General features: G+C 43.5%; 1 protein-coding gene across 1 annotated transcript; it reads left to right on the top strand.

The window, feature by feature from the left end:
• On the top strand, positions 1–20,053 carry CNGA1 (cyclic nucleotide gated channel subunit alpha 1). The gene is made up of 6 exons (XM_088131128.1): positions 1–126; positions 8,558–8,686; positions 10,296–10,394; positions 13,118–13,225; positions 14,735–14,841; positions 16,748–20,053. Exons 2-6 carry the CDS (start codon positions 8,586–8,588, stop codon positions 18,142–18,144), a joined length of 1,812 nt encoding a protein of 603 aa, XP_087987254.1. The 5' UTR covers positions 1–126; positions 8,558–8,585; the 3' UTR covers positions 18,145–20,053.
• The last annotated feature ends 2,696 nt before the right edge of the window (positions 20,054–22,749 follow it).

Below are 22,749 nucleotides of genomic sequence, written 5' to 3'. Positions count from 1 at the left end.
CGCGCGGGCCGGGGGAGCCGCGGAGCCAGCCAGCCGGCTTCGGTGCGGCTCGCTCCGTTGTGACGCACCGCGGAGAACGCGCTCCCGGCGGCAGAAACGGCCCCGCGGCCGAGCCCTGGGCCGAAGGTGGGTCTCCTTTCTCGCTGCTTCTCCGGCCGTTCCGCTGCCGGCCGGCCGGCCCCTTGCTGCCCGCGCGCTCGGTCTCTCCGGCCGGGCACGGCGGTGCCGCCCTTCGCCCTCCTCGCCTTCTCTGGGAAACTTTGGGGGCGGGCGCGGGCGAGGGATGGGAGGAACCCGGGCTCCCCTCCCGCTCCTGACGGGAACAGTTCAGACGATAAAGACGCCCAGATTCCAGCCACCCCCAGTCTGGGCTTTGCGCTTTAGGCCCACCAGCTTGGCGGGGGAGGGGGTCTGCCAATCCCCCCCCCCACTACACATCCTTAAAAACATTTGAGTCCAAAATGCGCTCCGTGGGGGAACATCTGGGACGGGAGTGGGAGCCGCAACTCTGCATCAGCAGCCGTCGGGAACGCAGACCCGGCTGAGTAGCGCGGGGCAGATTTTAGGCAGGCAGGCAGGCAGGTAAGTAGCTGATCTACCTATCAGTCATATCGACTGGTCAGATTTTAGGAAACCCAGGCATCACTGCACTTGAAAATATCCCTGCTGTCAGTGCCGTTAGAAAAAATGCATCTCTTTTGCTTATCTGTTCGTTATATGTGATGTCCCTGATATCAGCTGCACAGTGCTTGTCCTTCCCCTTCATCTTTAGGCAGAGTAATCGGAGGCCTCCCTTAGACGGAGAATGCCTGATCTGTATGTAGCTCAACAGAAATGCTGCGTTCAGACCCCCAGTTCTTAAAGCCTTAAATAACTGTTGCCTGGGTGACCTCGGAAGGGAAAATGTTTTAGCAGTGTTGCCTTGTTGTTTGATGATACTATTCAGATGTGCTGGGTTAAACCATAATCTTAGTGGCTGTTAAACCAGGAAATAGGCCTTTGCACTGAATTTAGGTCACAGTTCCACCTTTCCTGGGAGACAGTGGTTTATATAAGCCAGAAACAATGGCTTAGATATATTTTGATTTTTGAAATCCGATCACGACTACCATTTCATTTTCAGGTTGCTGAGTTTAAGGAAGACAAGGGAGGCCTACAACAAAGTGCGCGTGGTTTCAGGCGGGTGCAGGCAGCCCGGGGCAGGGGCCTTAGGATAAAGAGAAGGTCCGGTCCGGTGCTACACAGGGCTAGCTTTAAAACTTTGGGCAACCTTTGGAAGAAAAGATGCTTCAGAGTGCAAACGTAGCCTGCAGTTCTTGAAAGCCTCTCAGGGCTGCCTTCACGTGATCAACATGATACGGCTGCTTTCAAGGCTTGCAGACATCCCAGGGGGCTTTGAAGCAGCTGTTTGGAACTGAGTTTGAAGCACTGCAGAGTCCTACCGGCAAAACGCTCAGCGGTTGTGAACCCAATTCTTTGAGTATGCACCACAACACAGAGCTAAGTGTCGTAGATGCATTCCTAGTCATTGCAGGAGAGAAAACTCATGAGGACCACAGATCCCTCTCTCTTCTCTTCTGCTTTTACAGCAAGGTTCATCCTGGATCATTGGTCTACTCCGCTGTTTCTCAACCTCGGCAACTTTATGGCTGGCTGGGGAATCCTGGGAGTTGAAGTCCACACATCTTAAAGTTGCCGAGGTTAAGAAACACTGGTCTACTCAGTAGACCACTAACCCAGTACTCAGTCTCCAAACAGTTTATTAGTAAGGGTCTGCAGAGCCTGATCCGTCACATAAAGGACACGTTAGCAATGCTCCCAGGATGAAAGACCCCCTCCCACTGCCAGATACAAACTATATTGACTTTACAAGAACAAAGAGGCTCAAATTATTGATTACAAGGTAGGCGTGAAGCACTCCATGCTCGGATTCAGATGAAGTCACGGTAAGAGAAGCATGCATATTAGAAAAAATGAACTAAGCACCCTACTGTGTTATGTACCAGGCTATACCAACTACACAAACTTCTCTGTTTTCCTACATCATAAACTAACCAGTCATATTTTAGCCTAGAGCAGTGTTGTCCAAACTTGGCCACTTTAAGATGAGTGGACTTCAACTCCCAGAATTCCCCAGCCAGCCATGCTGGCTGGGGAATTCTGGGAGTTGAAGTCCACACGTCTTAAAGCATGCTGGCTGGGGAATTCTGGGAGTTGAAGTCCACACGTCTTAAAGTGACCAAGTTTGGACAACACTGGCCTAGAGGGTCGTGTGAACCCAGCAAGTGTGAAGAACATGCAGTGCGCTTCTAATCTCTTCCTTCCTACCTATGTCCTTTCAGTTCTCAGAGGCTTAAACAGCACATCCCCCTCCCCGTACCTTGTTACACCCCAAGCTAATCCAAAACCAGATAAACCACATGCAGCGTGTGAACCCAGACACTCCCAGTAACTCCAAGTACAAGTCAACAGGTGCAGTGCGTTCAGTGACAGGCTGCGCCCTGCACCGTGCTCGTGTTTAGGTTCGTGCTTTTGCAGAAACAGACGTGAATTAGAAAAAAATGCTTCTTGCTGCGTGTGTTAAATTCTAGGGAATAGGCATTTAGAAATTGCACAACCAGTTCTATAGCTAAGGTTTTCCATGTAGTCAGTGATGCCAGGTTTGATATCACGTTGAGAAATTATTTGTCGGAAGACTTAGATAATGAACTGTCCATTACTGGTTTCCTAGATGCTTCCAGGCAGAGCTTCAACTACGCGGTTGGGAGCGCCATCTTGATTTTTTTGACCGAACCCTCCGGATACCTCTGTAGATGCTTGATTATTCCGGACCCTTTGGTGATCGGAAGCCTCGAAGTCTGAAACGCCACACGGTCAATCCCCCGGGTGCCACTCTGTGTCCTGCTCTGTGGCCTAGTTCACCCATCGCACTAAGGCGCGGCGCGGCACGTGAAATCGCCCGTGGTGGTGGCCCAGTGGATTGTATGAAGCAGGCCACTGTAGCTTAACCATGTTTAAAACAAATTTATTTTAATGCGATGTTTGAAACTCTCCAGGCCTCCAGAATGTACAGAATAAAACTGTCAGAACTATCCAGATTTTCCCTGAGAAGGTTTAGAAGTCTTTGCAATAACGATAGCCTTAATGGGATTGAAAGGGATTAGAAAATACTTGACTAAGCAAAAGACAAGATGAAAGATGGCCTATTAAAAATAATCCAGCACGGCTGCTGTTCTCCAAACCATCCAAGATTTCAAAGTGCAAATAATTAGAGGAAAAAAAATTCCCCAGAAGCTTATTATACACAGATGTGTATAATGCATATATGGACAGATGGACATACTTTGCTGGTAATGCTGGTCTGAGAAGGAATAATGAAAACACAGCGTGTAAATAAATCATATGGGAGTTACGATTTGAAACATCAATTATTCCTCCTTGCGGAAATTTGAGAATAGAGCAGAAGAATGTAAATTTTCAGGGGACTTTCAGTGTTGCTTTATCGTGCTGAAATTCAGCTTAATTCTTTTTATTATTACTTGGGGTATTTTCCCGTTTTTCCCTTCCTTGGGATTGCTGCACCAGCATAGTGGGGAGCTAAGCCACTGCCTGAAATAGCAACAAGCAGTATTTTTCTCTGTAAAAGGGGGAAAAAAGAGGAGTAGATGAATCTTAGATTCTCCAGTATTTAAAGCACAGTAAGATTTCAGAGAAAGGTAGAACTTTATCTGTCCCTCCTGAAAATCAGTGAGTGTCACCCACATATGTCAGCCACAATCTGGGTTTGAAGGACATTCTGAACCCGGACCTCAGTATGTATTTATTTATTATTTGTTTATTTTATTGTGCCTTATTTGATCCCAAATTCCCGTTATGTATGTGGCTGCTGTACTGTGGAGACTTAAAGGATTTCTTTCATTACCAAGAACGGCAGATTACATTTCCAAAGTGAGCACATGCTACAGCGTAATTCCGTTGGATCGCCAACAGCAACACTGGAACCCTTTCTATGTTACAGCTCATTTATTTTCCCCCGGGTTACTTTATTATATAGATTTATTCTTTAACGGAAGATTGAAAATTTCATTATCACTTGGGATTTGTTGCAGTGCATGGAACGAAAGAAATGAGGTGGGTATTTACGGCTTACTTCATTTAGTTTTGCTGAAAATTCAGACTGCTACTAAAAGATGGAAGTTGATAACGGTCCATGGAAGGGACGAAGGACCATGTTGAAGTGTGTGATTGCGTAAGGTTGCTAACTGTCCTGGAAGAAAGATGTGGACATGATAGATAACAAAAAGAAGGGAAGTATGCCTTTTTAATGTATTGTGCAAAAATATATTCTTACTGTAGTCATTAGGAATGCCAGGCGAATACGGAGTCTGAACTGTAAGAATTCTGTTTATTCTTAGATACACGACAATGCTGGAAGCAGCAGATCAGCGTCACTTTTGCCATAATCCAGCTAAATGCAAATGCATTTAAATTGTTGTTTGTTTATATTCCCACTGTGTTTATGGGGATTATTCCCTAGCGTAGGTGTTCAGGCTGGCTGCCTAATAATCCCCATGATGTGGAATGAAATACAAACCCAACGTTATTAAAGAAATTGGTGAGGTGGAAATGTATTCGCATTTAGTTGATCCCCATCTACAATACTTTCTTTCTTAATACATACTGCTCCGTCGAACATTTAGCCTTATTTATAGTGCAGCCCTGTGTATATCTAGTCAGAGGCATCCTACTGAGTTAAGTTACCCCTGCATAAGTGGGTTCAGAATTGTTTCTTAAACACCATTGCTTTCATTGGGAGAAATGTTCATGGCTCCCATGAAAATCAATTGGATGTGATTTTTATTTGCCAGATCACGTTTGTGCTGACTTGTATCAGGTTGGCTTCGTTTTAATGCTAGACTTTTTAACTAAACTACGAAGTAGGGTTAGAAGGCCTGTGTTGTTACAATCATCCTACTCCCTGTTGTTTATGGTTCCTCCACGGAATTATAGGCTTATGTCAACCTGAACTTGAAACAATCGCTCCTTTGGATTTGCAGAACTGGAAGTTGAAACCAAGGTTGGATATAGGTTATGAACGTTTGTTTCTGCAAATCCAAAAGAGTGGCCATTTTATATGCGGATAATATGCACGTGTAATTTGTGACACTTGGGAATGCTTGAGTAGGCTGCTTATTTTCTAAAAAAAATCCTTTTCCTTCTTGTAAATTAAGCCGCAGATTTGGGTAGATGCTGAATCCCACTCGTTTCCTGTCCTTTGCCCAGCAACTTCTGCATTGATATTAAAAAATAAGCTTTTTTTTTCCTTTGCAAAAAGAGAAGGGATTGGGTAATCTGCCTGTCTGTGTAATAAAAGGAGCATCTCTCTCTCTCTTTCATGAAGATGGAGATTCCGTATTTGAGATGACTGAATACGGATCCAAATCTAGTGGCTGGTTAACTGCTGGCTTGAGTATCAGGGAATGTGAGAGTGGGAGTTTGCCTACCCACTCACCACCATTTGTTTCCAAGAGGCAATTAGCAGGCCACTGGTAAAGCAACCTGCGTTGGATTCTTTAGAGGTGGGCAACTGTAGGGCCCTCTTTGCCCTTCCATGGTTGGATAAGGTGATTAAGAGAGTGATAGTTCTCCGTTGCAAGCACTTCTGAAGGAGTATCCTGACTTGTTTCAAACTGGCTTCAGAATGTTGACACTGCCTTGGTTGGACCGTTGGTGACCTTTGGGGGCAAACATGGAATGTAAGTTTTGGTTCTTCTCAACCTCTCAGTAGCTTTTGATATTACTGACCTTGATAGACTTCAGCACTGCTTGACAGGCACTGCTTTGCAATGTTGCCATTCACACCACCCAGGCAGTTTTCAGATGGTTTTGCTTGGTGGCCCTTGCTGAAAGTGAGAGGTATTATGTAGAGTCCCTCAGGGCTCCATGTTGTCTCCAGTGATTTTGATCTCTCTATGAAACTACTGAAGGGAATCGGGAGATTTAGGACTGGTGCTGTCAGGATGATGCGCAAATCAGTTTCTTTATAACAGTGTTGTCCAAACTTGGCCACTTTAAGATGAGTGGACTTCAGCTCCCAGAATTCCCCAGCCAGCAAGGCTGGCTGGGGAATTCTGGGAGCTGAAGTCCACTCATCTTAAAGTGGCCAAGTTTGGACAACACTGCTTTATAACATCTTCACCCAGGCCTTTGGCGAGGGACAGTGAGACCCCTCTTTTCTTCACGCTTGCCATCTTTAACTTTTATTGGTTTTATTGAAATTTGTTTGTTGTGAGCTGCGCAAAGCCGTTGAGAGTTGGGTGGTGTGCAGGTTTAATAAATCATCAACATCATCATCTTCAGGTAATGGGGAAGTTCCCCTGAATGTATCCAGGCAGCACAGAAATCCTCTTGAATGCTTGATTAATTGCCGACATTTACATGCCACCTATTCAAACAACTCTAGGCAGCTTACAGTAAAAAAAACCCTAAAACCATCAGAATAAATAAGATAAAAAATATATACTGGTTGCTGCCTGATTAAAACTTTCTTATCCAAATGCTCTCCGAAAGAGAGCTGCCTTCGCCAGTTTCCTAAACACTGAAAAGGTGGGGCTGAACTACTTTCAGGGGGCGTGCTGTTGTAAGGAAAGGGGGCTGCTGCTGACAATGTTGTTTTCCAGTTCTCAACTGCCCTGATGTCTTGCAGGATAGGAATCCAGAGTATTTCTTCTCTGTTAGGATGGGTAGAATCTACCTGAACCATATATAGCGTAATCCAGCACTTTGAATTGGACCTGGAAGATGCTGACCTCACTGCAGTTCCCACCAAATAGATGCTATTTTATTAAATGATCTAACACTGGTCAACAGATGGGCAGCTGCATTCTGTGCCAGCTACAGCTTCTGAATGGCCTTCCGTGGTTTTGAGATGACAAAGGTATGAATCACTGTCTTCGAGAGCCCCCTGGTCCAGGAAAGGGCATAGCTGGTGGACCTGCCCAAGTTGGCCAAAATCTGTCATGGTCTCAGCTTCTCCCTGCTGTTCCAGTCTAGGAGAGCCCCCAGGCTGAACACCAGCTTTTTCTTGACTTGTCCAGAGTGATAGGCAGAACACTGTGGAACCAACAGTAACTGTTGGGATTCAGTCTTAGATTCACTTTTTCACCCATCTCAATTCTTATTGCTCTGAATGGAGTTGCCTTCTCCCAGAAGGGAACAGATAGTTAGTTTGTAGATCTGGATCACTTTCTGGTTTCCCAGATTGAGGTAATGGTTAAGAGTGCCATCAGGTTCTGTTGATACGTAATTGCATTCCTCCTGGAATAAAATCATCTTAAAACTGGGGTGCATTTGCTGTAATTTCTGGGTTTGATTATTGTAGCATGCTGTATGTATATGTATGCCTTTGTATCTAGTCCAAAGGTACTAGATTATTATTATTTATTCAAATTTATTATAGCCACCCAACTCCAACGGACTCTAGATCTTTGGACTAAGATAGTAGATCAACAATCAAGCCAACTTCTGGAAGAACACAAAGAGATTGCAAAGAATTGGACTGCAGCTCCTATCCCTTGAAGTGTTGCCATCTAGTGGGATCTAGGGAGTGTGCCTTTTCTGTAGCAGCCCCTGCCCTTTCAAATACCCTTCCCCCTGGGATCCGGTAGGCCCCCACCCTTTTAGCCTTCCAGAAAGCTGTAAAGCAGGATTCCTCAACCTTGGCGACTTGGAGATGTGTGGACTTCAACTCCCAGAATTCCCCAGCCAGCATGGGAAGTTGTAGTCCACACATCTGCTGTAAAGGGCTTTTCCCCAGGCGCTGGAATAGGGTAAGGTTGGAATCCGAGCACTGCATGGATTGACGGACTGGAGGTGGTAGCCCAGGTGCCTGGTTGTCTTGTTCCTGGTTTCATGATGGTTGCGAGCTGTCCAGAGTTGTGTTTTACAAGATGGATGGCCAGATAAGTCTTTTAAATAAATGAAATAAACAAACCACATTGCCCCTGCGCTAAAAGCAAACACATGTACAAAATCCTGATTATTACCTTTAAAGCTTGGATCCAGGTTACTTGAGATAACACCTCTTTCTACAAGACCTTCCTCCCCATGGATTCATCTTAGGGAATTTCCCTACAGTTGTTGCTGGGTTGATGTCTGGTAACTTGGGGGTCAGTGTTTCTTTGTAGACGCCCCAGTTCTATGGTGTGCACTCCTTGTTGAGTTGAGGGCTCTAGTCTCTTCTTTGACTTTTTAAAAGCTCAACAACGCGCCTTTTTGAAGCAGGCTTTCAACTATTGTTTCAAACTGTTGTTTTAAATAGTTTTTGATGCTCAGGTTTTAATTTTGATTTTTTTCTTTTTTCTTTAAGGTAAACCACTGAGAGACCTTAGTAGCCAGTGGTATGAGTGAATAAGCAAATATATAAATAATAAAACTTTGGTTAAGCTGCTGGGCATGCCGGAGATAAGATGGACTTTTTCATATGCCGTTATAAACCAAAGCATTGTTACAAAACGTTGGTCCATTTTGAATATATTTTTCTCTCTCTCACTCTCAGGTAACCAATTATCATTACAACTGCGAGGATGGGGGAGAACGAAACCCAACACTCAGATCCAGATCCTCACAATTCAGCCAGCCAAGATAAAAAGGAGAGTATAGAAAATGTGGAGGATGGTGAAAGCAGGTAAGAGGTGTGCGTGAATGAATGAATTCTATTTTTTTGCTGAGGATCTGAGTTTGGGTTAACGTCCCAGTTCTTAATTCCTTGATTGAGGGGTTATATGCCATAAAGTCATTGTCGACTCTTAGCAGCCACACAGATAGCTTTTCTCCACGACGATCTGTCCCTCACCTGGTCCTTCAGCTCTTCCAATGGTGCCCCCTTCGCCACTGTAACTGAGTCTATCCACCTTTGCTGCTGGTTGTCCTCTTCTTCTCCTTCCTTCCACCTTTCTCAGCATTAGAGCCTTTTCCAGAGAGCTGGGTCTTCACACAATGTGTCTGAAATAGGATAATTCGAGCCTGTTAATTCCTTGGCTTCCTTCGTTATATTGCTGATCTAATTAACAAACACTGGGCAATGAAAGGTGTAATTTCCTACTACTTATTTATGTAGAGTACGATCCACACAAGTTGAATACATCTTGAAATCTCCAATTAGAGCCAGAGAAGCTTATGGCTGGAATCCTCAATTCAATGGGTTTATTAAGCTCTAAGTCATGGTTTATTAAATCAACCATAATGTACTGACCCAAAACCAACACATCACATTATGGCTTAGTGTAATGTTACAATTATGGGGTATTGGTGTGATGGAAGCTACCTACGCGGAGGAGGGTGATGGGGGAGGTCAAGGCTATAGGGGGGAGGGGCGCATTCCAGGAGGGGGGAGGAGGCAAGAGGCAGCACAGCCGAAGGAGGTCCAGGGCTGCCCCTCCCCAGAACCTCCCAGGGCAGATCCACCCGCTGCTCTCGTATAGGTTGAGTCTGGCCAGGTTCTGTCTCCAAGGCGTAAGCAGATAAAGGCACTGGGCTCGACCGGACTGCTTCATCGCTGCTCTTGGGCTGGGCCTGACAATTGGCTATCATTCCTTAATTCTGTGAGAATCATATCCACTATTTGGTTGGACTGTGCTTCAGCAGTATGCATTTGACATAAAGTATATTCCAGCGTAATCAGCTGAATCCATAAAGGGGTTGGAAGTAGGTGCAAAGTGGGGCACAAGCGTTGCCCTGATCCTTTCTCTTCCTAGCCCTCGCATGCTCAGCTAGAAGTCTGAAAGAACAAAATTTGCTTGAACTCAAGTACGATTTTTCATGCGATTCAGGACCTTGATAAAGAAGAGTTCCAGATTGTGTAGGGTGCTGTCTCTCAACCTTAGCAACTTTAAGATGTGTGGACTGCAACTCCCAGAATTCCCCAGCCAGCAGGTTTATCAGACTATTGCAATGACGATCTACGGCAACAGCAATTATATGTCTAATTGATTACAGAGTAATTTCTTAGGTATTCAGAAGGTGAAAAGATGGTGTAAGGTACTGCAAAGAAAGAAAGAAAGATACTTCATGAGATTGTAATTAGTTAGTTTAATTTATTAAGGTCATAGATCAATTTGAAATACATTCAAAATTAAAACATACGATTCCCAATAGTGAGTAGTGAAAATGAACCATAGTATTCAGAACTGTGGAACCTATATATGGCAAACTAAGACAGAATAAAACTAACTTATACGGTTGCATTTTTTATGGTGAGGGTGCTATTTTTGACAGCCGTGATTTTTTTGTTTCAGTAAAACTGGGGATGCAAAGGAAAATAACATAGTGGACAAGGAAGATAAGGACGAGAAGAAAAATAAAAGTAAACCCGAGAAGAAAAATAATAAAGAGGAGTAAGTGCTTTTAAATTTCTACACAGAATGATCTGTTAAAACAAATCACTGCCCAAGTCAGTTTGCAGACAAGATCCTTTTGTTCATATGTTAGCCCTGCGAGGCAGTCCAGACAAGAAGCACAACCAGGACTACTAAATCTGTCTTTATTGTAAGGTCACTTTCACAGAATCTTGCAAGACTGACAGCATTCCTCCCCTCCGTTCCTTTCTCTCTCCAGAAGACTAGGGAGGGTCCCTTCTGAAACAGTTCCCACGCCCCCCACTCCTTCTTGGACTGAGATACCTTTTGCCATGACGGTTGTCTAGGCTGCCACTCTTCCTCCCTGTCTCCCCAGGTCATTCCTACATACTATTACATCTGGGGCCCTACTATAGGGATAATAACGGATAATAACAATTAGCAATTTAGGAATGCTACGTAGGCAGGTTGTCACAGGATCTGTTTTTCCTAGAACCGTACTACGGCTAAACCAGTGTTTCTCAACCGTTTTCCGCCTGTGGCCCTCCTGCCCAGTTCCCGTTACCAGATACAGGTAGTCTTTGACTTACAACCATTTGAAGTTACAGCAGCGCTGAACGAATGGTACTTCTGCCTAGCCCCCAAAGTTGCCGCCATTGCACCACCCCCGTGGTTATGTGATCAAAATTCAGGCACTTGGCAGCCCCCCTGCACTGACGACTGCAGGGGCACTTCAACTCCCCCCACTCACCTATCCCCTCCCGATCTCTGCCCTTTCGGCCTCTCCGCAGCCCCTGCTGCCCTCTGCCGCCTCCTTGCTCCTGCTGCCGACCAGGCGTGCTCGGCCTGGCCCTTTGTGAGGCAGCTGCTGGCCAGGTGAGGCTTTCTTCCTGAGGTCGGTTTCTTTGCGAGACCTGGGGAAGAAGGCCTTGTGTGGCCAGCAGCTGCCTCGCGAAGGGCCAGGCTGGGCGTGCTCGGTCGGGAGCGGCAGCAGGGGCTGCGGGGTGCAGGGGGCCAAAAGGGCAGAGATCAGGTGGAGACAGGCGGGTGGGGGGAGTTGAGGGGGAAGCAGCCCCTTACCTTGGAAGAACTGAGGCTTGGGGCTGGGAGGGACCAAGCTGGGGATGGCTTGGAATGGGGAGGGTCCTCAGCTAACGACCGGTGGGATTCAGTTAACAGCAGCAACAGGGAGTGCTGGGATTGCCATTGCTAAGCGATGCAGTCACATGACATTGACTTTATGACCGCACTCCTTAGCGACAGAAATTCTGGTCCCAGTTGCCGTTGTAACTTGATGACTACCTGTACAGACTATCTTCTTTTCTAGTGTCAACAAGCCGGTATTTGCAGTGTAATATGCTTTACTTTTCTGTGGTCCCCTCAGCTGTGTCCTGGCCCCCCATTCCATGTTTTTCACCTGGGGCCCCCTTGCAATATCCAAGGGCCCCTGGGGAGAACCGCTGAGCTAAGCCTCTGAATGTTCTTCAGAGGGTAACATTTGCGTGAGCTCTTTTCCTTAACCCAAGGCAAGACTAAAATAGAGGGATAACGAGCGTCTTGCCCACGGGCCCCGTGTATGCTTCTCCCTCTCCAAAAGCCGCCTCCTTTCCCTGTGCTGCTAGCAGCTCATAGGCTCTGGCCTTCCCCACCAGGAAAGCATGGGGCATGTGAAGTCAACACGAGTCTCACTTGAAGCAGCTCAAAGCAGAGCATTTGCATCCACCCTTCTTTGAAGGAACGCTCTTTCGTGGTCCGGCTTCAGGAGTGCGGCTGGATGCCAGAACCCTTGGCAGGCTGTGGTATTGTCTGTGTGTAAAGGGCTTTCTGAGGAGCCAGGGGTGGCCCACAAACAGCAAGGCATGAGGATGGTGCATAGGAAGCGTGCAAGGAGAAGGAGCAGGAATGGAGTTACCTGGAAGGAAAAGGTGGGGCGTGTGTTTGCACACTGAGTTTGCTGAGACCCGAAAGAAAGGTGTGAGCTAGGTCGAGCAATCTCAGGTCAGAAAGCATAGCGTAGTCTTGTGATGCCAAGGGGTGAACTGGAGTCACCATCAGGAACAAGCAGAGGTCAAGAGCATAACAGGAATCAGAGACATGGAGCATGAAACCAGATGTTGAAGCTGTTTCCAGCAGCTGAATCACAGTGGCAGCATTATTTAAATCCCCTCCCAGGTGGACATATGCAGCTATAGCCTTTTTTGCACAGCTGGCGTTGCGGATAAGGAGACAGCCTGCTGGTAGGTCCTGGTGGAGCTTGCTGCCTACTCATGAGTTGCCCTGGCTGGGGTGATCTGTCATGCTGCTTTGCACACACATTGGTTGGGAAGGCAATGTGGGCGGAGGAGTGGCCCGGCAGAGCCTCATCTGGGAAAGCAGAAGGTTCTCCAGTGTCCTCCATGCCTCAGTCTGCTGGTGCCTTTGAGCCTTCTCCTTGGAACATGACATGATGGACATTGGAAGGGGCAGGACTTGGGAAAGGGCAGGGCAGTTCCCATCTCTTGACATCACCAGCTTTGGGGCTTTGAGTGAGGACAATCTGCCTTTACCCTGAATTATGTACTGTTATATTGTAGACAACTACTTGTGTCCTAGTATCCAAACCAAACAACTGTTTACTTTCATTTGGCAACACTTCGAGTGTGATTCATCTACAGTTAAGTTCCACTGATTTCCAAGAGTCAATTCAGTGAAATCAGTTCTGTTTCAGCTTGAGCAGTCATTTCGTATGAGTAAGATCATCTTTCCTTTTGCTTACTCTGTAGGGCGAAGAAAGAAATATTTGTCATTGATCCCTCTGGAAACCTTTATTACAACTGGCTGTTCTGCATCACATTGCCTGTCATGTACAATTGGACAATGATCATTGCTAGGTATTGTAATAGTACAGAACACTGAGCCATATTAGAAATGTTGCTGTGTCTTAAACCCAGCTTCCTGACTTGACATCACCCAACTGTGTTGAGCTTCAACTGCCATAATTGGTATTCATCAAAGCAATTAGTTGCTTTAAACAGGAAGAACTTCTTTCTTTCTTGATCTTTCTTTTTGATTCTTATTGTATTTTTAAAAAACGTTTTACTTGTAAGCCGCCCAGAGTTGTTGGGAGTTGGGCAGCAGACAAATTTAATAAACTGAAAATATGTTCCCACAAGTCAGTCAGTCCAGTTAGGTTCATTGAGGAAGCATTGATTGTCCAGGGTTGTGGTTTAAGAAACATCTGTGAACAATGAAGGTCTCAGCAAAAGCATCTCTAGAATGTAATACCTCCTTCTCCAATCTGCAATATGGGAATAAAGATACTCACTTGTTTCACCAAGCTGTTCTGATGGCTACCCATAAAATACATGCAAACTGTTCAAAGATTCCAGAAATGTTTTATAAATTATCATTTGCTGAACCTTCAAATGTGAAATGTGAGTCTGAACATCTGTATATTATAGGTTTGAATGTGCAGTTGATTTAACCCTAGGAGATAGCTGATTTGCACAATGACACAACATCCCAAGTTTCAGGGAAGGTTAATTAGAAAAGGAGTGGCTCCTTCTTCCCCTGGTTAGAGATTTATCCAAAGCTTGGAATATCATCTGAAGCTGAAGTGGGCTTGTGGATATAGTAATTGAAATCTACAATAAGCCCCAATGTCAAGTACTGGTTTTCATAAATCCTAAGTTGTACCTGCTTTGGGTTTACAAGATGTGCTAAGTCTTTTGATGTATGTGAGTTTGACAATTTTTCACTTGAGAGTGCTGTTAACATCCTGCTTTTCCAAAACAACTCATGTACATCAAAAGGTTTCAGGCAATCTCAGAAGGTCTCAATAAACACAATGGGTTTTTCGCACATTACAGTTCTTAACGGATAAGGTACTTGTAATCTCTTTCACATGTAACCCGTATTTGCACAATCAATCTGTTTTCTCCTTCCTTCCCCACCTCACCCAAATTTAAACCCTACATCACCTAGCCACTCTGTGTCTGATGAAGTGAGCTGCAGCTGATGAAAGCTTATGCCTTTACTAAAATTTGTTAGTTGGAAAAGGTACTGTCAACATAGACTAACACTATTCTTCCTTTTCTGCTACAATAGATCTGAACTTGTTTATCAATGGATTGCTATGACTAGGTTTTCTGCAAAACAGGAGAAATTTGCAGGGATATGCAAATCTTCATTTTCTTTAACAGATAAAATAGAATGACTACCCTACAGAATCAAATTTGTGGCCCATTAAAGTTCTGTCAGTCACACCTCTTCCCCAAAATGTGTTCTTAAAATGCCATGCGGTCACTCCTTAGTCCCATTGAAACGAACAGCTGTTGTTGATGATTATGATACTTGATGCTTAATTTTAAATTCTGGTTTCATTTTTTTTTCTTACTCAGAGCCTGTTTTGATGAACTTAATAATAACAATTTAGAAATGTGGTTCATTTTGGACTATTCTTCAGATTTTATTTATATGGCTGACATGTTTGTGCGGACCAGGACAGGTAAGTGTTGCGCACTTGAATATTGGTATAGATTTTGGAAATCAAAAATAGTAAGAAATTATATTGTGATAAACCTGTCCTTGAAATCTTGAAATTGACTTTATTAAATATGGTCCAGCTTCATAAGATAGAAGAACTGGGGGGAGCTATTATTCTGCCCACTTCTCACATCTAGTCAGAAACGTTTGTAAAATTAGTTTTTGTAATGAGCTGTTTCATGGAGAAAATGTATCTCATGTGGTTGCTAAGAGCTGACAACAACTTGATGGCACATGATCAATCAATCAATGAAACGTTATTGTCCTCTCCTCTGCTAATTATATCAAGCCACATTATTTTACTAGCCATTCAAGGCAATTTCTTCCATGTGACATATGTGGCAATTCAGACATGAATTCAAGAGGTAATGGGGCTCAATTTTTTCTGCATTTTTGTGGGAGCAGGACCAGCGTTCCCTAGCCGCCTTCCCCAACCACACATAACAAGTTCATATTGCTTACAGGCTCGACTTCTCTGACTAGTTTTTATATCTGCTTCTACAAGGCTTTCTTATGTGAAGATTTTTCCTAAAAAAGCAACAGCAATGATGTAGTGGAAGGAGAACAGAAGGGAACATGGTTCTGAGACCATTCTCTGAGCAATAGGGAGGTAACAACAAGGCTCTGGAGAGTTGGGCTACACATCAGCTGGGAAGGGGATAAGATGCTTCAGCGTGCACGCACACCGCACCTGACGGTGAGAAGCTGGAAAAGAAAAAGCTGCTTTAAGGAGTTACCAGCAGGTGTTACCTGTGTGGCCCTACACTTTTCTAAGCACCTTTCTCTTCCTATCTTGAACCTTCTTCAACCTTTGCTGTTATTTTGCCACTATGTACAGGAAAACTGAGCATGAGGAATAGGCTAACCTTTCTCTCTCTTTTTTTCAATAGTATTCATACTCGACACTGGTTTTTAAATAATTCTCATCCAAGCTATTGCTTGCACATTTAATTGAACTAGCATTTTGACTGCTGAAGAGCATCTGTGTGTTTTAGAAATGGAAACAGGGGGTCCACAGGGGGTCCAAAAAGTCAAGTTGGAGGTCACAACCATGCAGTCAAAGACCCACCCCGCTTCTTCCAGATTCAGCTGCATATTTGCGGCTGCCATTGCAAGGTTTTGTCCTCTTCTGTGCAGTGTCTCTGAATGGAACCAGAAGCAACCATCAGAGTTCAATAGCACTTATGCTGAGATATTTTTACCTATCTTTCAATATGCCTTATACGTGTATTGCAAGATAATTTTTTGAATGCACTTATTTTTAACGTGGAACAGTTTGGGATGCATTTCGTGACAGAATTTTTAATGCTAGCTAGGTCCAGAATCCCCCTTTCCCCCCAAAAAGCCTCATTTCAGATCCCCATTTTTTTAATTTCTGGGGATGATTATCTTAATATCTGGAAACAGGTGGTCTTCCAAATACCCTCACACAGTACTTTAGCTGTTACTGATTATCACAAACCAAAGCCAAATCCTCCACAGTTTCTTGGTGTGGATATCACGGGAAAATTGTATGAGCTGCATAAAAATATAAAAGCACTTAGCAATGTTTCTGCATGATTTGATATTATGAGTAATAACATTAAGAAGTTAATTCAGAATTTTAAGCTAGATAAAGTTTCATGGAAGCTCACTGCATTAACAAAATATTGTTGGAGAAAAAAGGTGATGAATTTCTAAATGTTGATTTGGTTCTTCAGATTTTAATTTTAAATGTGAACTAGAAATGTTAAAAATTCTCACCACTTGCAAGGATGATAGAGGTACCGTATCTACTAGACAGTTATGGATAATGGCTTAGTAATCGCTTTTGTCACGGGTGGAAACAAACAGATTTGTATCAAAGAATTGTTTACATTTTGCTTCAGGTTACTTGGAGCAAGGGCTGATGGTGAAAGAAAAATCTAAGCTTAAGGAACGATACAAGGAAACATCACAATTCAAATTAGATGTGCTGTCCATCATGCCAACTGATCTACTTTACCTCACATTAGGACTGAATTATCCAGAAATAAGAATAAACAGATTACTTAGAATATCACGTATGTTTGAATTCTTTCAGCAAACAGAAACAAGAACAAGTAACCCAAATATCTTCAGAATCTCTAATCTTGTCATGTACATTGTAATTATTATCCACTGGAATGCTTGTATGTATTTCTCACTCTCAAAAGCGATTGGCTTTGGTACCGACACATGGGTCTATCCCAACATTTCTCATCCTGAGTTTGGCAGGCTTGCTAGAAAATATGTGTATAGTCTTTACTGGTCAACGCTGACCTTGACGACTATTGGCGAAACACCTCCTCCTGTGCAAGATATTGAATACTGGTTTGTTGTTGTTGACTTCTTGGTTGGTGTGCTGATTTTTGCTACTATCGTTGGTAATATTGGCTCTATGATCTCTAATATGAATGCTGCCAGGGAGGAGTTTCAAGCAAAGATTGATGCTATCAAGCAGTACATGCAGTTTCGTAATGTAAGCAAAGATTTAGAAAAACGGGTTATCAAGTGGTTTGATTACTTATGGACAAATAAAAAGGCCGTAGATGAAAGAGAAGTCTTGAAATTTCTTCCAGATAAATTACGAGCAGAAATTGCTATTAATGTTCATTTGGAGACGTTAAAAAAAGTCCAGATTTTTTCAGATTGTGAAGCTGGTCTGTTAGTTGAGCTAGTCCTGAAACTACAACCTCAGGTATATAGTCCTGGAGATTATATCTGCCGGAAAGGTGATATTGGGCGAGAAATGTACATTATCAAAGAAGGAAAACTTGCTGTAGTAGCTGATGATGGAATAACTCAGTTTGTGGTTCTTAGTGATGGCAGCTATTTTGGAGAGATTAGCATCCTTAACATTAAAGGTAGCAAAGCTGGAAATAGGAGGACAGCTAATATTAGAAGCATTGGTTATTCGGATTTGTTTTGTCTGCATAAAGATGACCTAATGGAAGCTTTAACAGAATACCCAGATGCAAAGACTTTGTTGGAAGAGAAGGGAAAGCAAATCCTCATGAAAGATGGATTACTGGATTTAGAACAAGCAAACTTGAAAAGAGACACTGAAAATCTTGAGCAAAAAGTTAGCCAAGTAGAAGGAATGCTAGATAATTTACAAACAAGATTTGCTAAACTTTTGGCTGAATATAGTGCTGCACAGCAGAAACTGAAAATGAGGTTAAGTCGAGTTGAGACCATCGTGAAACCATCCCTAGAGTGTGATTTTTCAGACTTAGAAGAATCGCAGAGAACCACTAGTCAATAGGGATTGAAAAAACGTTTCGGATATTCAAACGTGAGGATAAATTAATGAATGATGGACAGAATTACGTTAGACATTCCATTAGACTTGGGAAACTGTTCACAACACCCAGTTTTTTCTGGGCAGTATTTTTTTTAAAACGAGCCATGTTCAACAGACACGTTTAAGAACTTAAGTTTTGTCTCTAGGAAAGATATGATTTTGAACAATGTCATCATGTTTTGTGGTTCTATAAATCTGTATCTCCAATGGATCAACTTTTATGTGTACATTAAGAGGAATTAATGAAGGATTAGTACATTATATTCTAAATTTTTTCTGTATAACGCACCTAGAAAGAAATAATTTTTCCAGGCTACTCAGTAGCCATTTTGTTTTTACAATTGTTGAAGATTGTTAAACTATCTGATCATGTTAAATTCATTAGTCATAAAACAACTTGGTTAGCGGTAACTATCCAGAAAACTCTAAGTAGATAGTGTAAGTGGAAATACCTTATCCCAGATAAGTAGGGATTAACACTAGGCAAACAGTCAAGCAGAAAACAATACCCTAATCAAGGAACTACCAAGGAGAAAACCACACCCCCACCAACACTGGCAGGGCAGGCTGCTGTATAAAAACAGAGAGCAAACCCCACACTCACTCGCACTGATGATGTTACCTAGTTTGGTAATGAAACGTCTGCAATCAAACAACCAAGCTCAGAGAGCACCAAGGACTCCACAGTTCAACCCTGAGCTCTCCTGTTAATATCTTCAAGTACATGCAGTCTGTGTTTTAGGTAATAATGCCACCATCTTTTCTGATATTCAGGTAGGCATAAGAGAGGAGAGTGACCATCAAACAATCACTGTTAATTTCTATGAATGTTCAGACATCATATCACACTTGATAAATGGGATTTGTTCCGTTCAGAGGTATATCAGAAAAAAAGGATAAAGTGGTACAGAGTGGACACCAATGCTCTGAATAATTATATGAACTCCAAGCAAATTACAGTATGTCCCTAGTGGGCATGGTGATATTGCCAGAACAGAAGTAGAAATGGCTTTTTCTGCATTTGAAAATCTGGGACCTAGATTAGGAAAATGCCTAATAGAAAAGATACCCCCCAGCGGGAGCCAGTTAGAGGGACTCTATTGGTTTGATGTCTAATGTTGCATAAGGAGGAAGAGATTAAGCATAGCTATAGGACTTGCAAAGAATTAGTTCTCCAATCACAATTGTGCCAAAATGTTAGTACTTGGGCAAGATTATAAGAAAGTAATTGGGTGTAAACCCCCCCCCCCAAATGTTTGGCCTTAGTCTGGTCTGATCTAGAACTATCTGCAAAAAGTCCTAACCCAATTGTCTTTTGGCACTCAGTGAGGTGTAACAAGGGAGGGGTGAGTCACCCTCTGGGGGAGATGGGCAGCATATAAATGTAATAAATAAATAAAAGTTCTATGTCAACTTCTGGGTGAGAGGAATTTTATAGCCAATAATTTATGGGTTCAAATGATAATGAGGCGGTGGCATTTCATAATTAGCTGCTGTTGCTTGTAATATTTCACCCAGTTGGCCTCCAGGGTCTGTACAGGAGATTAAACGTCTCATTCAGACACAAATTGCATAAGGAGAAGATCTTTTTTTGCCAGAACTGTACAAAAACCATGTTGGATGGTGGGCGCCACCCTTAGCAGGTTTACTTACACATATAAGCAATACCTGCCGTATTCTAGTAAGTAGGGAGCTTTCAATCACAATGCCTATTTACAAAAAAGTTGATAGTCCTTCAAATTATAGAACAATGAGCCTCATTGACATCATGGCAAAAATTGTATGCTAGATATCTTTTGCTTAAGATTGAGGACTGGATAGTAGAAAAGCCTTCATTCCTGCAGAGCAATCAGGCTTTAGGACTGGTCATTCTAACACTGCTAATTGTTTTACTTTATATAACTGTGATATATAAATAAATTTAAAAAAATACTTTTTATTCATCTTATTGGAAAATATGCAGTAAAAGGGAGCCAATTGTTAACAACTTTTACAGACCTTAGCACAGATTTTGACTCAATTCATAGAGATGCACCTTGCAGGAAACATGGTTTTGGATATGGGGACCAGATTTCTCTAGTTCACCAAGACTTTATATACAAACTCTTGCATAAGTGTATGGACAGGAGTGAATGGTGCTTTGAGAAAACGAGCACTTTAGTAGGGTTAGACTGGGGTGTACTTTGACTCCTATCTTGTATAACTTATACTCGAGTGATATCCCAAGACAGCTCCAGTCAACTGATGTACACACAGTGTACCCAGAGTCAGACACAGATGTGTAAACAACTTACTTTATGCTAATGACATGGTTTTGTTATCTTACTCCCAATTGGGGATAAGAAGATTGCTGCGCCAAGTTAGTTCTTATTGTGAACTTAGCTCCCTGGATCTTAATGAGACATAATAACAATGCTAGATATGAGTGGAGGTCAGATGGAGAAGCAATAGATCAAGTTACCCGTACGTGCGTGTGGTCTTTTAGAATCAGGTTCTTGAATTCCACATTTTAAGCAGAGCTCATTAAAGGCTATAGCTAGTTCTAATTCTCTAACCCACCTTGTCAATTATAGCTATCCAGGAACTTTAAACACTATTTTTAAAGTCTATAGTGCAAAAACAGTTCAGATTTTAACAAGGAGCAGAATTATAGGGTTTTATGAATGTTCCTATATTGGAACAAATTCACTCCTCATAATTGAAATGTATCCTGGGCCAAGCTGGGAATATTTACCATATAAAGCCATCTTATAATTGACGTATGTAACTATTGGTTGAAGATCCATCCAGTGAAAACAGACAACAGTCCTGTCACCCATTTGAACATACTTGGGCTTCCCAAAACACGAAAATCACCTTACAACATGGAATTTCAAAACAATTCCTAGTGCTGTACAAGCAGGCCCAAATCTTAAGAAAATGATTGTGTGCTAAGTCCTTGAAATGGCTGCCTACATACAAACTTCTATTGTGTACTGAACAGTATTTAACAGTCTGTATGCCCCAACACCATACGGTAGATGAGTTTTTACCAGGGCATTCTTTGAACAACTCAAATCTGTGGTTAAGTTTGAGAGGTTTTATAGAGTTGTGGAAAAGTTGGACGTATGTAGTACAAATACCATTGAAAATATTGCCCATGTGTTACTTGAATGTCAATTATATGCTGTAGAAAGGGCTGATCGGTTAGAATCCCACATAAAACTTAAGAACTTTTTGGAGAAAAAGGTTAAATTGTCCCAGTAACTGCAGGGAACCAGCTTGTTGGTCGTTAGAATTGCCTGCCTAGAATAATGCAGAAAAGGAACGATCACCTAGCAGAGATTGGAGCTGATTGTATGGGCGATGAAATGATTTGACCCATATTGATACTGATTACCTTTTAAATTGTATTTCATTTCTTTGTGGGTATTTTTATTGTTTGATGATATAATTGGAAGACAAATCAATAAATTGTTTATGTACAAAAGCTTATGCCATAATAAATGTGTTAGTTTTTAAAAGCGCCAAGTGATTCTTTGGTGTTTTTCCATAACTGATATTTCATCCACATACAGAAAGCGCTACTGCAACCATGACCACTTTTTAAAAACAATATATTGGCATTTTGTGTTTAGGTCGTCAAGAAAGAATCAAACTTTTGGCTGGTTTTCAAACTAAAGGGACATGGGCGAGTGTGCAGGAAAATGAAACCTGAAAAAGCAGGATTCAAAACCAAACCATTGATCTTACTGTTTGGGAGCCAGTGTGGCGTAGCGGTTGAGGTTCTAATCCTCACTTAGGCTTGGGGGCCCGCTGGGTGACCCTGGGCCAGTCGCCCCCTCCCAGCCCTAAACCAGGGTCAGGCTGATTCGCACACACGTTGCATCACGTATCGATGGCTTTGCCGTCTGAATTAGACGACCGGAGTGGGAGGACAGACAGACAGACAAGGCAACCGCGCGGGACAGTGGCTAAGACAAGCGACATCCATTTCAGCTCCTTTGTATAGCCTCCGTGCCTGGGGTTAACTGAACCATGTCGCCTGAACCGCCCAGGTTTGTACCGCACCGAGGAGAGCCAGTTGGGCGTCGTGGCGAAGGCGCCAGACCAGAAGCCGGGAGGCCGTTGTTTCCACTCCCGCCTCAGGCACAGGCTCCAGCTGGGCAACCGGGGCCAGTCCGCCCCTCTCAGCCCCGGGAAGGGGGCCATGGCCGGACACTCCGGAAAACGCTGCCGAGGACCCGCCAGGGACCGGCCAGGCGGCACCGGGAGTCCGCCAGCACGAAACGAAACCAACGCGGCGCGACGCCGACTTGCAGACTGGCCGCAGCGAAGCCGCTTATCCGGCGGTGCGGCCCCGAAGCAGCAACCGGCGCGCCAAGAACGGGCCAGATTCGCCGAAGAGCCGCCATCGCGGGCCGAACAGGGAGGCGATCTGGATGCGTCCTTTTTGGGCGACCGCTTAAGAAATGCGTGGCCGGAGCCTCCGCTCAGCCCTTTCTCCCCACTCCTCCCCCCCGTTACTCCCCCAGGCACCTCCTGCGTAATTTTTTTTTTGTGAGGGAGAACTGTGCTTTCCAATTA

The sequence above is a fragment of the Python bivittatus genome, unplaced genomic scaffold, assembly GCF_059951505.1.
Source record: "Python bivittatus isolate LINGU-HERP-01145 unplaced genomic scaffold, Pbiv_v1 ctg000970_np1212, whole genome shotgun sequence".
In the NCBI taxonomy this organism is placed as follows: domain Eukaryota; kingdom Metazoa; phylum Chordata; class Lepidosauria; order Squamata; family Pythonidae; genus Python; species Python bivittatus.
Note: the sequence above shows the minus strand (reverse complement) of the source record. Positions and strands in the feature narration are given on the sequence as shown.

What these genes read in the sequence shown, in the direction of transcription:
- CNGA1 (XM_088131128.1), top strand. Translation starts at nt 8,586, where the DNA reads ATGGGGGAGAACGAAACCCAACACTCAGATCCAGATCCTCACAATTCA. An exon ending in AAGAAAAATAATAAAGAGGA is followed by an intron (nt 10,395 to 13,117) that starts GTAAGTGCTTTT and finishes CTTACTCTGTAG; the next exon opens with GGCGAAGAAAGAAATATTTG. An exon ending in TGGACAATGATCATTGCTAG is followed by an intron (nt 13,226 to 14,734) that starts GTATTGTAATAG and finishes TTTCTTACTCAG; the next exon opens with AGCCTGTTTTGATGAACTTA.